The sequence below is a fragment of the Eucyclogobius newberryi genome, unplaced genomic scaffold (assembly GCF_026437365.1).
Source record: "Eucyclogobius newberryi isolate DKJ021-1_F unplaced genomic scaffold, fEucNew1.0.hap1 SCAF_2, whole genome shotgun sequence".
NCBI lineage: Eukaryota > Metazoa > Chordata > Actinopteri > Gobiiformes > Gobiidae > Eucyclogobius > Eucyclogobius newberryi.
The window spans coordinates 24,743,324-24,759,877 of NW_027315834.1; the positions used below are offsets into that span (position 1 = coordinate 24,743,324).

Sequence of the window (16,554 nt, forward strand, 5' to 3'; positions counted from 1 at the left end):
AAGTCCCACTCAGAAAAATAATAATAATAAAATACAGTAAGACATTGACTACTATTGATAAATTACTTATAAGTAGGCTGTGCTTGATTATAGTATTTTATTTTGTTAAGTTCCTGTACATGGTTCACTCTCTTCTAGATCACATTTACACTTTACACATCTGCTGTTGAAGGAGATCTTAAAAACTAAACACAAGGAGCCTGACTGAGCATTCATTAAATTAAATTGATATTTGGTTAAATGAAAACACTTATGAAGCATCATCTTGTCCCTCTATGGAACCCTCCATTCACTTTCCACATTAGCTTTCCAAATTAATTGTTAGAATGCATTTTAAAGTTATGTAAGTTATGTGGTGACTAATGGGCATAAAACATATTATTTTATTTCATTTCTGTGTCTGAAAGTTGATAAAAAAGCTCAGTTATTAAACCATTTTTGATGAATGGAAAGTTTTACATGTGTTTTTTGGACTGAAAACAGCCACGTTATGGGCCTTACCGTAGTTACCACATCGCTGCTAAGTCAGTTTGAACAAAACATCTTCTAAAATTCTATGTAAAAATGAATGGAAGATCTAGTTCTGGAAGAACAGTGAATTTTGTAGTAAGCCGGACTTTTGAGGCCCCTTAAAGTCGACAAATGCAGTGGAGTTAATTGGGCGGGGCTAAGCAGTTCAAGTTAATGGTTCAAAATTGGGTAAAACGCCTTTAAGTCACTGGCTACATAATAAAATAAATCAGATCGCTCCAGTCACATCTGAACAAACTGTTTAATCTCAGTAATCTGATAACGCCAGAAATCCAATAATGATCAGATTTGTGGTGTGCGTGTAACTGGTCAGGACCTGGACCAGGACTACTTCCTGATTTAAAGGTGACACTTGACAACGCTCGAAAACCCATTGGACGCCCACTTCAGCCCATTTTTCACCCTGTTTTAAGTTTTACACATCTGCAGTGCCACATTTGAACAAAGCACCATCATTGCTCATCATTTACACTGGTCACGTCTATTAAGACTAATTACAAACTGGACTCTACACTTTTTGTTCCCGTGACCGCGTCCTTTTCAGTAAATGATCAGGTTTCTATTTCCCAGGACATTCTACGTTCAGTGTCAAACAAATACAGCAGCAAAACCTGTGTCAGCAATGCACAGTGACACTATATCTGTGTGAAATGCACTAACGCCATAATAATAATAATAATAATAATAATAATAATAATAATAATAATGATGATGATAATGATAATATAATCATCTCTTTATCATTTCAAAAAAGGTACAGTATATAGTACCGGTCTACAGATGTCTGCAGAACACGGTGTATGCGTCCTAAACTCAAAAGTACACAATAGTAAAATGACTCCTGAGATGTGAGTAATATGTAAAGTGGCTCCTGGTCCAGTGGAAAACGCTGATGTCCTGGTTTGTCGCTTATGTCGTTGTATTTTGACCCGTACGGAGCAAAAACTGGTGGTTTCTTCTGTCAGCAAAATAAATTAAGATGAAAAATGTGCTGATCTGTGTTAAACGGATGGAAAAACACAAAGACACGGACTTAATGCTATGAGATTAATACGGCAAATGAGATTAAAAAGGCAAATGAGTGGAATTAAACACTTGTGATATTATCCATTTTTCTCAATATACCTGACGATCTCATGACTTTTCAGAATGTCACAATTGTTGTTTTGGTTTTGTTATTATCAAAATTGAGTTCGAAATTGTCTTATTGTTACACTTGACAAAGTATTTAGTAACACTTGTGAACACATTTAGTAACACATTTAGTAACACTTGTGAACAAATTTAGTAACACTTATTTACACATTTAGTAACACTTGTGAACACATTTAGTAACACTTATTTACACATTTAGTAACACTTGTGAACACATTTAGTAACACTTATTTACACATTTAGTAACACTTGTGAACACATTTAGTAACACTTATTTACACATTTAGTAACACATTTTAGTAACACATTTAGCAACACATATAGTAACACTTATTTACACATTTAGTAACACTTGTGAACACATTTAGTAACACTATAGCTAATCCGTGGTGTTCCTCCCCAGCCGCTGGTCAAACAGGACAGCTTGGACACGTATAACGAGCGGGACCCGTTTAAAAACGACGATGCGCGTGACGAGGAGGACGACCCCGAGGACACTGACAGTGGGATTGAAGGAGAGGTGGACCCTTTAGAGAGAGATGTCATCATCCAGCCTCCTCCACCTCCTCCACCGCTCAGACCGCCCACTGATAAGATCAACTTCCCCAAAGGACTGCCCTGGGCCCCCAAAGTCAGGTATGAGCCCTTAATGTAGCAGCTACACACAACAAACTTTACAATCCTGTACGTAATGTGATGTTTTTACGGATCGTACTGAAGGATTTGTCAATATCTAATTATAAACCGGATTTATTCAAGGTTTAAAGGTTGAATGGACGATTTTTTTGGCATAAATTTGAGTCTTATTTCCTCGTAGCGTGGACTGCCGATTAGTCCTGCCACGTATCAATCATAAAACGCACCAACCGCTCACCTGTAGCCGCGTGCGGCTCGTCCCACATTTCCGCGTGTCTAAGCGCATGGATCTATCATAATATAGTTCCCTCAGCGTACGGGGCAAAATGAAGACGGAGAAAGACAGTTCCAGCTGACTCAGAAGTAGACTGAAATCTACGGGAGACGAGCGATGCGATGCGCTCTGTTGCGCTAATAAACAAACGCACGTGTGTGTTGTATCAGTCCGCACGGGGGAGTGCGCATGCGCACTTCTGCCTGCGTTCTCAAATCGCCGAAAAATCGTCCATTGCGCCTTTAGCTAAAATATGAAAAACGATTTTTTTAAAATAAGCACATTTTTACATTCATTTTCTGGAAAATCCAGTTTATCCAAATAGTAAATATGACAGACACAATTGCCTCTGTTCTTGTTTTTGTATCTAATATGTCAACAAAAATGAATCAAGAAATTTAAACCTGGCTCTATCCTTTTTTAGATTTATTTTACACATAAACATTACATTACATATACAGAAATTATCTAAATTATCTGTATCTAAAATATTAATATTTTTTTCCATTTATCTCATCTTAAAACGTCATCACTTAAATAAAAAATGTGCTCATGTGAATTACCGATGTAATTCACAAAAAATGTGCTCATGTGAATTATATAATTTAGTCTTAGTATGCCTTGTGTCAAAGCTTGTGTTACAGCTTATCTGAAATAACATCTTTGAGGAAAAAAGAAACTGGTGATCCAAAAAGCTTCAATAGAAGACAGATAATATCACCACCTCACGCGGTGTTTAACCTCATGTCTAATGTTCGATTTGATTCGGAGGATTCAGACTGAATTACTTTTGCTGACCCTTCTTTACGACTATTGTATACGTTCATAGAATACATACAGCCATTTTTCAACAATAGAAACATGTCAATCTGTTGGTGCCCCTGTAAAAGGGGCGGAAACTCTCCGTTTGTCACAGAAATTCAATCGACCGTTTCTGTTTGTCCATCAATATTGCCGTTTACAATGAACAACGTGTAAAATATTGATCTACGTATGTTGTAGTTTGTATTTAGCACCTGACAAAATGCATAATATGTCACTTTTACATGTTTTAAAAAAATAATTCAAAAAATGTATTGTTGTTTTGTTGGTCAAAACAAAAGAAAAAGTGCTCGACGTCTAATCACAAAACAAAATAAGAGATACAGATTTGTTATTTGACCAGGTGTAGGCAGAAGTCAAGGCTTATTGTGCCTTGACTCTCACATTGGTGGACTTTTGTCATTTTGTAGTTCACCAGTGGACAAAAAAACAAACAAAACTACTTAACACTGGACAGGGTGCTCACAAATACCCTCCACAAGCACCCCATGTTTCACGCCATCAAAATGCATTCTTATTCTGCTAAATATTTTTCTATCTTTATTTTAAACTGAATTAATGTTCCATAATAAAACTCCTTTAACTGATAAACAATGTTCCCTCAGCCTGGTTCTCACATAAGCTCTGTCAAACATACGCGTTCCCCTTAAATTATATTTCACCCTGGAGAGACACAGAAAGGACCGTTTAGCGGGCTTTATTACGTGGGTTATTTGGCGCTCAGACCCCGGCGGAAGACATCGTGATCATGGGCACTCCATAATCTATTTGTATTAGATGTCTCCCCCACAGGGCCTGGAGACTGGTGGTGGTAGATATGGTGAGAAGGTAGAGAAGAGGACTAGAATGAGAGGGATGCAGAGGAGGAGCTGGGGAGGTGGTGGGTCACAGTATGGTCTGAAGCGGCCGAGCCAACTGCATGAGGGTTTAAATGGGACCGCCTGTGCTCTGATTGGGAGCAGAGGAGGTGCGCCGTGCCACGGGGAGGAGTAACTTGGGTGCGTTGATTGGGGATGGGGAGTAGGTGCGAGGGACCCTCCTTCTCGGCTAGGAAAAAAAACCTCCTGGGAAAAGTAGAAACCTGGAGGAGTTCCAGAGTGAAGGAGGGATCTGACTCCCACAGACAGACAGGCGGACCCCGGCTTGGGTGCGTTAGTTAAGCTGGAGAGGCAGGTGGCCCCTGGCGTAGCAGTGGACGTAGATGGAGTTAGGTCTTCTAGGCTGAATTTACGCAGGCTTAATTTGTGGCCTCAACTCCACATGAGTTCCAACTGCAGAACGAGCTCAGGCCACAGCACTTCAGAAACACTTCAACATTTACCATTCATACCTTCCTCAGCGTGATCCTCTTCTCATTAGCGGCTGATTAAGACCGCGTTGGGAGGGTGGTCTCAGCGTCGGGAGGGTGGTCTCAGCGTCGGGAGGGTGGTCTCAGCTTCGGGAGGGCGGTCTCAGCGTCGGGAGGGCGATCTCAGCGTCGGGAGGGTGTTCTCAGCGTCGGGAGGGTGGTCTCAGACTGTGCGCTCGTGCCTCATTGAGGTCTCAGCGTCGGGAGGGTCGTCGGGAGGGTGTTCTCAGCGTCGGGAGGGTGTTCTTAGCGTCGGGAGGGTCGTCGGGAGGGTGTTCTCAGCGTCGGGAGGGTGTTCTTAGCGTCGGGAGGGTGGTCTCAGCGTCGGGAGGGTGGTCTCAGCGTCGGGAGGGTGTTCTCAGCGTCGGGAGGGTGGTCTCAGCGTCGGGAGGGTGGTCTCAGTGTCGGGAGGGTGTTCTCAGCGTCGGGAGGGTGGTCTCAGCGTCGGGAGGGTGTTCTCAGCGTCGGGAGGGTGGTCTCAGTGTCGGGAGGGTGGTCTCAGTGTCGGGAGGGTGGTCTCAGTGTCGGGAGGGTGGTCTCAGCGTCGGGAGGGTGTTCTCAGCGTCGGGAGGGTGGTCTCAGTGTCGGGAGGGTGGTCTCAGTGTCAGGAGGGTGTTCTCAGCGTCGGGAGGGTGGTCTCAGACTGTGCGCTCGTGCCTCATTGAAACGCAGCTTTTATCAGCGGGAGTCCGACTGAAGCTAACATGCTTTTTGCCGTCGCAGGGAGAAAGACATCGAGCAGTTTCTGGAGACGAGCAGGAACAAGTTCATCGGGTTCACTCTGGGAAAGTAAGTATTTTAACCTGTCACGGCCGCTCTGTTTGTGGGACTTTTTAAACCCTCATTTCTCAAAACAACGTGCTGTAAATGAACTGTTAGTCATAAAAACTGCTCAGTAGCTTGTAGTGTTCCAGCATGTCCCTGTTCATGATGTCATCGTGTTATACCGTATTTTCCGTAGTATAAGTCGCATTTTTGGGTGAAATTTATTTGATAAAATCCAAGACCAAGAACAGACATTTCATCTTGAAATGCAGTTTAAAATAATAACAGATTGTAGAACATGGTGAATAGGTGTACGTATGCTAACGCTAACACCTTCAGCCTCATGACTCACAGACAGAACTGTGGTAAGTGTCTGGTATGTTATCGTAACATATTAACAGTTATTCAGATAACTATAGCATAAAGAACATGCTTGAACAAGTTTACCAAAGCATCAGTATTACCCCAAATCACTAAATCCATTGAATTCTTCTTCCTCTGTGTCACTTCTAAACAACTCCACAAACTCCAGAGGTAGAGGAAGTGCAGATTCTTCTTCTGCGTCGCTTAGAGCCTAGAGCGCCCTCTTGTGGTTGCCAGTGTGAAAATAACGAATAATATCACACATAAGTCGCTCTGGAGTAGAAGTCGCACCCTGGCCAAAACTATGAAAAAAACGACTTATAGTCCAGAAAATACGGTACTTTTACTTTTTAGTTATACTTCTGGTGTGTTGCAGTGACACTGACACTCTCGTCGGCCTCCCCAGACCCATCCACGAGAGCGTGAAGACTCTAAAACTGGTAAGCAGTGTGTGCGTCTTCTACTCCACAATGAAAAGAGGTTTGTCCCGGCACAGAATAAATGAGTTTACAAAGTGTGCATAATCCAGTCAGTGCCTCCTTAAATGTACTGCTCATTAGCCTTACAGCCCGAGGATAAAACGACTCTTAAAGTGTCTGTGCTTTTAGGCGTCGTAACTTGTCTAATGACCATAATGAGGGGGACAAATTAAATTCAACCCGAAAATACAACACAGTCGAGACCGATAAAAGAACTAAACCAGGTCTAAGGCGACGGGTACAACTGGAACTGCAACAGAATGATATAGGATCAGTTTTATATTCATAATTAAGATAGTATTATATCAATAAGGCTAAGCAAAATAATATGTCTGTTTGCCGTAACCCGACCGACCCGCTATGAAACTAGCCGACGGAAAAATAAGATAAGATAAGATAATCCTTTATTGTCCACACATGGGGAAATTTCATTGATACAACGCAGTAGATACAGAGGAAAAGGACAGATCACAGAATATAGGAAGTTTAAAAAACACTCTCAATAGAAGAACTCTTATAAACAAAAACTCCTATAGACAAAACCTCCCATTTCCCAACAAGGGATGGAGGGGAAAAATTAGGATGTCCGCCGGGATAACGTGACGATCTCCGGGTAAGACGATGGTTTTCCGCAGTTTCATGAGTTCCTCCTTTGTATAAACGCACCGGCGCCGATCCATACGGCGGCTGTGGCCGAGGAGCGCGGTGGGGCCGGGGGGGCTAGCTCAGAGCTAGCGCACATCACGACGACACAACGAAAAACACTCAATAATCCAGCCGAACAAAGTCGAAACAAGTTGAATTAAGCGATTCCAGCGTGTGTCCCGATCGTACAACTAAAGTAGAAAAAATATTTACAAAATACAAAAGATAAAGCACATAAGTGTGAAAAAAGAGCGGAGCGTTGCACCGGGCTGCCAGCTGGACCGGCGCCTTTGTGACGTCCCTATCAGCATTTTGTTGAAAAAACGTCAAAATCTTTATTTTTAATTTACATTTTTTTCAATTATTTCACCGACTCACCGACCGGTCTTTCCTGAACCACCGTGTCGAATATTTTCATCACGCTGGTAAACCTGTCTTTAATCTCAAAAGACTGATAACGCACTGCGCACCGCATGCGTGTCTTCATTTTCAGTCCTCCACATGCGTCTATAATAAAACAAAGCGCGCGCAGTAGTCGTTATATTGCCTTTTACAAGTTGGTTTGCCTCTGTCGGCGCCACCTCAGTGTTCATAGGACATGTGTTTCTCTGTCAGGGTGTGAAATTTGACTTACGCAAATGCATTTCGGGGATTGAAACACCCTCAGCAGCGTCATCACAACAAACATGGTGGCGCCCGTGTCCCCCGCATGTTGCCCCCGCTCGCCTTAGCTACCAAAATAAAGGATAGCGGCGTACAAAAGGTCGATTGAAGTATCATAAAATCGTGAGATTTAGTCTCCCGATCGGGTTGATAGAGAAGTTTTCCGTCATTGACTGTTGAAGTCTGACCCCTGGTGGTCACTCCGACTCAAAAAAGGACAAAATTTTGATCTTTTTTTTGCCTTCAAAGTAAAAAAAAATAAGAATTTGCCTACCGACCGACCCACTTAAAAAATGTTGACTCGGGTTACAGTAAACAGACAATTTATTTGGGGTAGCCTAAACTTTAACGCTTTTTGGATTTGTTGGGCCTAAAAGTGTCTGACCTTTTGTCTTTAGTCATCCCTAAACCTCGAGTACCCGTAACTATAGTACTGGGCAAATCAATCAAAATATTGTCGGTTTCTGAATATCAAAGATGAGTGTATTTTGTATTGTAAGATATTTGATTTTTAGAGTATATTTGCATCAAGTTGGACTACACTGCTTTAAAGCGCCCCCTACAGGCCAGACCACTCATTGAACTAAAATGCAGTTGAGATAAAGACATTTGGAATTTTGCTAATAAATGATAAAAATGTTGTCACAGAATAGCACATTTTTATTGTTTTTTTTTCACACTAGTAAATTACCCAGCAAACACTGGGCCAAAACTCATCTTATGTCATTATTTTTTAAATTTGACGAATGAAAACATACGAGAGCGACTTTATTTTGTTGAATTAATGTTTAGAAAGTCAAAAAATGTGTTTGTGTAAATTCTGCATAAACTTCGACTGGAATGAGTCCCTGCTGTGATGTCACTTCCTGTCATTTTCTACAGATTTTTCAAAGTTTTCTCCACAAATACCTGCTCGATTGGTGCAAAACTATAATGTATTTGTACAACAGGTATAAATACACAAAATAAAGTCAAAATTAGACAATCGTAAAAAAACTGTCATAGGCACTTTAAATATTGGCTTTGGGAGCAGACGACTTAAATGCTACGCTAATAATGATAATGTTCTTTTTCTGCTTTAGCACAAATACGTTTCTATTGCCGAGGTCCAGATAAAGAAGGAGGATGAACTTCAACAATGTCCAATGACTATGGTGAGTACAACTGTGACGTTATTTACATATAACAGGAAGTCTAGACTCTGATCCTGACGATGGATGATTTTACTGTTTTGAGTGATGTCACGGTGTCAAATTTCAGCATTATCGGGAGAATAAACGTCACAATTTCACAATTATTCGCGCACAAACGACGGCAACATGCTACGTTGTCTAATAAATCTCCATTCACTGCTTTATTTATGATGTCAAGCTTTTTAAATTATACAGAATAAGACGCTTTACATTTATTTTTACATTTTCCCTGTGCAAACAATAGCATAACCTTTGCTTTATGAACATGTTATCCTCACTTTTCTTATTTTTTTTTTCATTTTTTTTTTACGTTTTTCAAAATAAAACACAAAAACAAACAACCTGATCAGAGAGCGAAAAATCAATCAAAAAAGTATCAAAACAGTCCAGAGTCGCTCACATTTTGTCCTTTTACAAATTAAGTTCGAATTGTATTTTTTACATTTGTCTAATTCCTGTTTTTATGCCATTTATGACTTTTTTCCTGCTGCCTCAATGGGTTAGCTGGCTGGATGGATACCTTTGGAACATTACCAAAGGTATCCATCCACTGTGTCCTCTGCAGGAGACTTTAGTGCATAGTTCCAATGTCACAAACTGTCTGCAGAGCGTCCAAAGTTATCCTCACGTTTCAATGACTTTAACTGGTCTTAATAATGCTACGTCTGAATAATGTACGATGTTGTGTGTTCGAACAGGGTGAAGAGGACATAGAGGAAACGCCGGCAGAGATTCTATATTTGGGCATGCTTCCTAACCTCTCGCAGTACGTGGTAAGGAGCTAAACTGTGCCGTGGTATATGAGAAATACGGCAAATTCTATTTCTATTTTATTGCATCATTAAGTGTGGGAATAGGATTGGCCTAAAATAAAGCGTTTATTTTAGGCCAAATTAAATGTTCGCAGTGGCTGCCAAGCTAAAAACAAACAAACAGGAGATCTACATAAAAAACTATACAATATACTGTTTTATAAAGCAATGTTCTGTTCTGTGATGTCCAGTCAGCTTTTGCTCAACATTCCAGACATTTACAGGAGTGTTCTTGCACATTCTTATCATCGGAATAATATTATGTGGACAGTAATTATTTTGATGGAAAAGGAAAAAATAGGTGTTTTTTGTGAATTGGACTTGGTTTATGCGCAAAATAAAACTAAAAAAATACAATAAAACAAATCATAATCAGTCTGTTATTTTTTTTGTAAAATGGAAATCATGATTATTTTACACATTTATTTATTTTGCGTATAGTAAGTCTATTTTAATTTTTTTTGAGTAAATTTAAATAGTTTTTCTTTAATGCATACCTTATTTTATTCTATATGTGTTGTTTTTGTCATTGTTCATTGTTTTATGTTTCACCAAAGCAAGTTTCTGTTTGTGAATTCTGTTCATTGACAATGGAAATAAACCACTTTAATTAAATTCATGTCTACACCACATTCCAACTGAGAAGTAGTTGATTAAATGTGATTAATTGCGCAGCCAAAAGAATCTGTAAACCTACTAATAAAACACTTTAAAATGCTGTAGAACAAAACGAAGAATTAGAAGATTTTTTTAAATGTATTTTTTATTTTATTTTTAATTTAGCAACATATAAACAAACACAATAAAAAAAAGAAAACAAGACCAGAGAGAGAGAAATGACACAGAGTAAAAAACAGTAGACATCCAGTAAATGATAAAGCAAAAAAAAACAAAAAAGAGAGAGAAAATCACACACAAAAACCCAAAGAAAATGTCCCATTTTGTCCAAAGTCTGTCAAAATTGTCCATTTTCAAATTAAGTTCGAATGTAATTTCTTCCACGCTAGCTCCAGTATAATGTTCAGTCCAGTGCCACATCCTCTCCCACAGTCTGCACTTCCTTGTGAGTAATGGCCACTTTGACACATAAAGAAACGAGAGACACACTTTCCCAACAGAATTCAGAATGAAAAGAATTGCATTTTGTTTTTAGTTGCACAGTTTCCTCTTCTTACCACAGCCATGACACTGTAACGTGTTCCTCGTGTTCTCTCCGTCAGATCGCGCTCCTGAAGCTCCTGCTCGCCGCCGCCCCGACCTCCAAAGCCAAAACGGACTCCATCAACATCCTGGCTGATGTGCTGCCCGAGGAGATGCCGTGAGTCCAAAGCCCGTCCTCGTGTCCATTATTTATTTATATAAAAATATGTACATATATATATGAGGGCCTGCGCGCACATACGGCCCATTTGTCTTTATAATCCGGCCCCTAGAAAGATTTTAGTTTCCATTTTTTAACTGTCTGCATCCTTGTATGTAGGGTATGAATTAAACAATAGATTCAAAAGCCTATATTTGACAGAAAAGTGATATTTGATTTGATATTCAATTATATTTCTTTTCACATCAATGATCGCCGGCCGGCCCTCCGCTACTTGCCGGGATTAGAATATGGTCCTCGGAGGAAAATAATTGCCCACCCCTGAAACTGTGACATCATCAAATTCTAGAATCCAAACAAAGCCTATTATATTATTGCTGAAAAGTACATTTACGTTTTGAATTCAAATGTGTCCAAAATGATCTAACCTTTTCCAATAAGTAATAATATGAACAGACAGAATTATAGATTCATACTGTATATCTGTTGAATAAATCTTTTCACATTTCTTTATTATTATCGTTATCATTTCCCTCGCATTTGGAGATGAAATCTGAGTGTTTAGTCTGTTTGCTCTTTTCCTGTCGTGTGTGTCTTGCCAGTATTTGTTGGCATAAATACTTCATCATCTGTTCCAAAGCGTGACAGACAAATGCCCACGTGTTTAGTAATGAGAATAAACAGCCTGTCTATTATTCATCCAAAGCAGAAAAGTGCATACGACATGTTTTTCTTATTATTACAGTTTGGTTGAAAAATACTTGTGGATTTGAATCATAATTGTGCATCAGTAAGAAGCTGTTTATGAACAATAGTTAGAGCAAAATCAGCTTTAATCTAGTGTTTCCTCATCATTAGTTCACTCCAAGTTATTTAGTTTGATTCCTGCAAGTTTGAGTTAATCCTGTTTAGTCCTGCAACTGAGGCTCAAGTGCTCAGAAAATTCCTGTTTTCACCTATCCCCTGTCCCCGCCCACATTCCTTTTATTGATAAATGTAGAGTTACACTGAACAAAATATAAATGCAACATTCAAACTTTTTCTACATGGACAAAAGACCCATTTCTCTCAAATATTTTTCACAAATGTATGTAATATGAATAATCCATTACAATTGTGATGAGACCCATCAGACTCATGACTCTTGCACAGGTGTGCCTGAGGCTGGCCACTCTGAAATGTGGTGTTCACTAATCAAGACCTGCCCGAGACCACAGGGTCCGAAGACCAGGACAAGACCATGAATAAGAATCTGCACCAGGAATTGTAGTTATATTTGTATCAAACCAGGTCCAAAGAGTACTAAGAGTACTAAGAATACTAAGAGTACTATGAGTACTATGAAAGACTAAAGTTTAAACTGGGGCTAAATCAAAACTAAACCAGGTCTCAACGTAACGTGCCCAAGTCCAACCAGAAAGTGTAAACTAGCAACATTTGAAATACACATAATCTAATATAATTACCGTATTTTCCGGACTATGAGTTGCACTGGAGTATAAGTCGCACCAGCCAAAAAATGCATAATAGAGAAAAAAAAAACATATATAAGTTGCACTGGAGTATGAAATCTGTGAAAATAACAAATTATAATATAATATATATATATAATATACAAGTCGCTCAATGTGTTCTTGTCTTCTGTCCTTCAGCATCACCGTAGTGTGTTCTTGTCTTCTGTCCTTCAGCATCACCGTATTGTGTTCTTGTCTTCTGTCCTTCAGCATCACCGTATTGTGTTCTTGTCTTCTGTCCTTCAGCGTCACCGTAGTGTGTTCTTGTCTTCTGTCCTTCAGCATCACCGTAGTGTGTTCTTGTCTTCTGTCCTTCAGCATCACCGTATTGTGTTCTTGTCTTCTGTCCTTCAGCGTCACCGTATTGTGTTCTTGTCTTCTGTCCTTCAGCGTCACCGTAGTGTGTTCTTGTCTTCTGTCCTTCAGCGTCACCGTAGTGTGTTCTTGTCTTCTGTCCTTCAGCGTCACCGTAGTGTGTTCTTGTCTTCTGTCCTTCAGCATCACTGTAGTGTGTTCTTGTCTTCTGTCCTTCAGTGTCACCGTAGTGTGTTCTTGTCTTCTGTCCTTCAGCATCACCGTAGTGTGTTCTTGTCTTCTGTCCTTCAGCATCACCGTAGTGTGTTCTTGTCTTCTGTCCTTCAGCATCACCGTATTGTGTTCTTGTCTTCTGTCCTTCAGCATCACTGTAGTGTGTTCTTGTCTTCTGTCCTTCAGTGTCACCGTATTGTGTTCTTGTCTTCTGTCCTTCAGCATCACTGTAGTGTGTTCTTGTCTTCTGTCCTTCAGTGTCACCGTAGTGTGTTCTTGTCTTCTGTCCTTCAGCATCACCGTATTGTGTTCTTGTCTTCTGTCCTTCAGCATCACCGTCCTCCAGAGCATGAAGCTCGGCATCGACGTGAACCGCCACAAAGAGATCATCGTGAAGGCCATCTCTGCTCTGGTGCTGCTGCTGCTCAAACATCTCAAGCTCAACCACATCTATCAGGTCATTACACTCACCAGTGTTCCAGGTGCCCCTCCCCCATGTGACTCCGCCTCCTCCCCTGTGTGACTCCTCCCCCCTCTGCACCTGCTCAAAAAGCTTAAGAATAGAAAATAGAGATCAGGGAATGAGTGAGCAGAAATCTGTTGTCTTTGTTGCATCAGAAAGCAGCATCTTCATCGAGTTTTGTTTCAGCCAAATTCAAAGCTGAAAGATTTGGGAAAAACATCTCATTGCAATTTTTCTCGACAGAAATTGTGATCGCGATTTGAGTTGCCATTTTAGAACATGCTTTTTTTCTCACGTCACAATTTCTAACCGTATTTGGAATTTTGCATTGTACATTTTCAGTGTGTTTTTGGCAGTGTTTGCACTGAATTGAGCTGAACTGAAGCTAAAACACTGTTATTATTTCCCTGATCCATAGAAATACACAACCAGGGCGCCCTCTGGTGGTACAGAACGAAAGTAAAGGACACATACTGCAGCCACACAATGCTTTTACATAGGATAATTTCTGTTGCTAGGAAGGTCAAGTGCTGGCTTTTCCTACGCTCGTTATGTCATGGCGCCCTCTGCTGGTTCAAAGGGCTACAGAAAATTCAAAACAATAAAACGTGACAATAATTATCTACAAAATAGTGATTCGTAACATCTGTAGTTGCACAATGCTAAAATGTAATAGTAAAATGGCTCGTACACAATGTGCTGCTGTTGTTTTCCTGGTGTGTTTTCCTGGTGTATTTTCCTGGTGTGTTTTCCTGGTGTGTTTTCCTGGTGTGTTTTCCTGGTGTGTTTTGTTTTCCTGGTGTATTTTCCTGGTGTGTTTTGTTTTCCTGGCGTGTTTCCTGGTGTGTTTTGTTTTCCTGGTGTATTTTCCTGGTGTGTTTTGTTTTCCTGGCGTGTTTCCTGGTGTGTTTTGTTTTCCTGGTGTATTTTCCTGCCGTGTTTTCCTGGTGTGTTTTGTTTTCCTGATGTATTTTCCTGGTGTGTTTTCCTGATGGGTTTTCCTGGTGTGTTTTATTTTCTTGGTGTGTTTCCTGGTTTATTTTCCTGGTGTATTTTCTTGGTGTGTTTCCTGGTGTGTTTTGTTTTCCTGGTGTGTTTCCTGGTGTGTTTTCATGGTGTGTTTCCTGGCGTGTTTTCCTGGCGTGTTTTCCTGGTGTGTAAATGTTAAGCTTCTGGTGGCTGAGGATTTGCCGGGCCGAGAATGGAAATGCTTAAGTTTTCTACTCGTCAGGATTAAAGGAGATGAGATGATTATTTTTCGGTTATGGATTATTTCCCTCCTTCCACGTTCCCGCTGCAGGATTGTCACGCGGAAGCTCGGATTCTTGTCTCTGAAATGCAAACACTTGACGTGCTGTAAAAAAAAAAAAATTGTAAATCATTAAAATCAGTTTGTTATTTTAGAATTTGACTCGAACGCCAAGGGAATAAAGCGATTGGAAAAAATTTATTGAAACCATTAACATAAATATAGTTTATTATCTGATCATGCTTTGTTCCTACTTAAAGGTTTTCTGGTGATGTCATTGCTTTGCCTGGAATTTTCCACAGTGTAGCATTAAACTGACCCATCTCCTTGGAGACGAGCAGGTCGATTAACTGCTCAGATCTGTGAGGGTGACACTGAAAGCACATTTCCACATGTCTTGATCAATTGTTTTTTAATAAATGCCAGCGAGTCAAGTTTAATGCTATACTACTTACTTACTTACTTACTATACTGCGGTACATTCCATCTCCATGGGGACGCACGCCCACGAGGAAAGTTACACGTTGCTCCTTTAACGATGCTAGAGGTGACTTGATACGTGTGTGTCTGATTTGTTGATCTTCTTTTACAGTTTGAGATTGTTTCCCAGCACCTGGTGTTCGCCAACTGCATCCCTCTCATCCTCAAGTTCTTCAACCAGAACATCATGTCCTACATCAGTGCCAAGAACAGGTAAATGGAACATCTCCACAGGACCAGGAGCGCGGGCCCCTGATCAGAGGCCCCTGAGAATGTGTCGTTTGGATCCATTTTGAGTTCCGACCGTCACAAAAGGAGTTGAAGGTCAGAAGAATGTCAGACCTTTAACATGTCTCTTTCACTCTGCAGTATCTGTGTGCTGGACTTCCCTCACTGCGCGGTCCACGAGATGCCCGAGCTCACGGCCGAGAGCTTGGTGAGGTTTACGACAGATGCCCCGCCAGGCAAACGCCACCGACCGCCGCCGTGACCTTGTGTGCTTGTGTGTTACAGGAAGCAGGAGATACCAACCAGTTCTGTTGGAGAAACCTGTTTTCATGCATCAATCTGTTGAGAATATTGAACAAGCTGACCAAGTGGAAGCACTCCAGGACCATGGTCAGTGACGCACGTAATACTCCTAATAATTAGTCTTATGTTATTGCTGTCTTCTCCTTCAGCTCTGACCTTTTCATTCTCAAACACCTCAAGAGTTTCACCTGATCCAAACTCCTTTTAATCTTTCTTGTGACATTTGTTTGTTTAATCTTCTTGAAGTGACGTATGACAAGTTTTTACGACGTTCTAATTTTGACTTGATTTGGTGTATTTATGCATGTTGTACATATAAATAATAGTTTTACACAAATCGAGCAGGTATTTGTGGTAAATGTTGAAAAATCTGTAGAAAATGACAGGTAGTAACATCACACCAGGGACACTCATTCCAGTCAACGTTTATGCAGAATTTACACAAAGAAACTCATTGAACTAAAATGCAGTTACGATAAATATATTTTCAATTTTGCTAAAAATTATAAACATTTTATCTCAGAATAGCACATTTTTAAAGTTTATAATTTCACTTCCTGTTTGTAATTTATGACATCGCACTAGGAAATTACCCAGCAAACACTGGGCCAAAACTAATTTAATGTCACAATTTTTAAAAGTTGACAAATAAAAATACATGAGAGCGACTTCATTTTGTTGAATTCATGTTTAGAGTAAAAAAAAGTTGTTTTTTTGTGTAAATTATTCATAAACTTTGACTGTTGTGATGTCACTTCCTGTCATTTTGTACAGACTTTTCA

At 40.2% G+C, this 16,554-nt stretch overlaps 1 protein-coding gene across 2 annotated transcripts in view; it reads left to right on the forward strand.

The window, feature by feature from the left end:
• strip2 (striatin interacting protein 2) overlaps nt 1-16,554 on the forward strand; it is a 55,532-nt gene that overhangs the window by 31,287 nt on the left and 7,691 nt on the right. For both annotated transcript variants that reach the window (XM_072454798.1, XM_072454799.1), the window contains 10 exons: nt 2,090-2,322; nt 5,490-5,555; nt 6,271-6,334; nt 8,764-8,835; nt 9,573-9,647; nt 10,907-11,004; nt 13,380-13,506; nt 15,354-15,454; nt 15,611-15,677; nt 15,755-15,859. In XM_072454798.1, the coding sequence (XP_072310899.1) occupies nt 2,090-2,322; nt 5,490-5,555; nt 6,271-6,334; nt 8,764-8,835; nt 9,573-9,647; nt 10,907-11,004; nt 13,380-13,506; nt 15,354-15,454; nt 15,611-15,677; nt 15,755-15,859 (1,008 nt within the window). The remainder of the gene's footprint in view (nt 1-2,089; nt 2,323-5,489; nt 5,556-6,270; nt 6,335-8,763; nt 8,836-9,572; nt 9,648-10,906; nt 11,005-13,379; nt 13,507-15,353; nt 15,455-15,610; nt 15,678-15,754; nt 15,860-16,554) is intronic.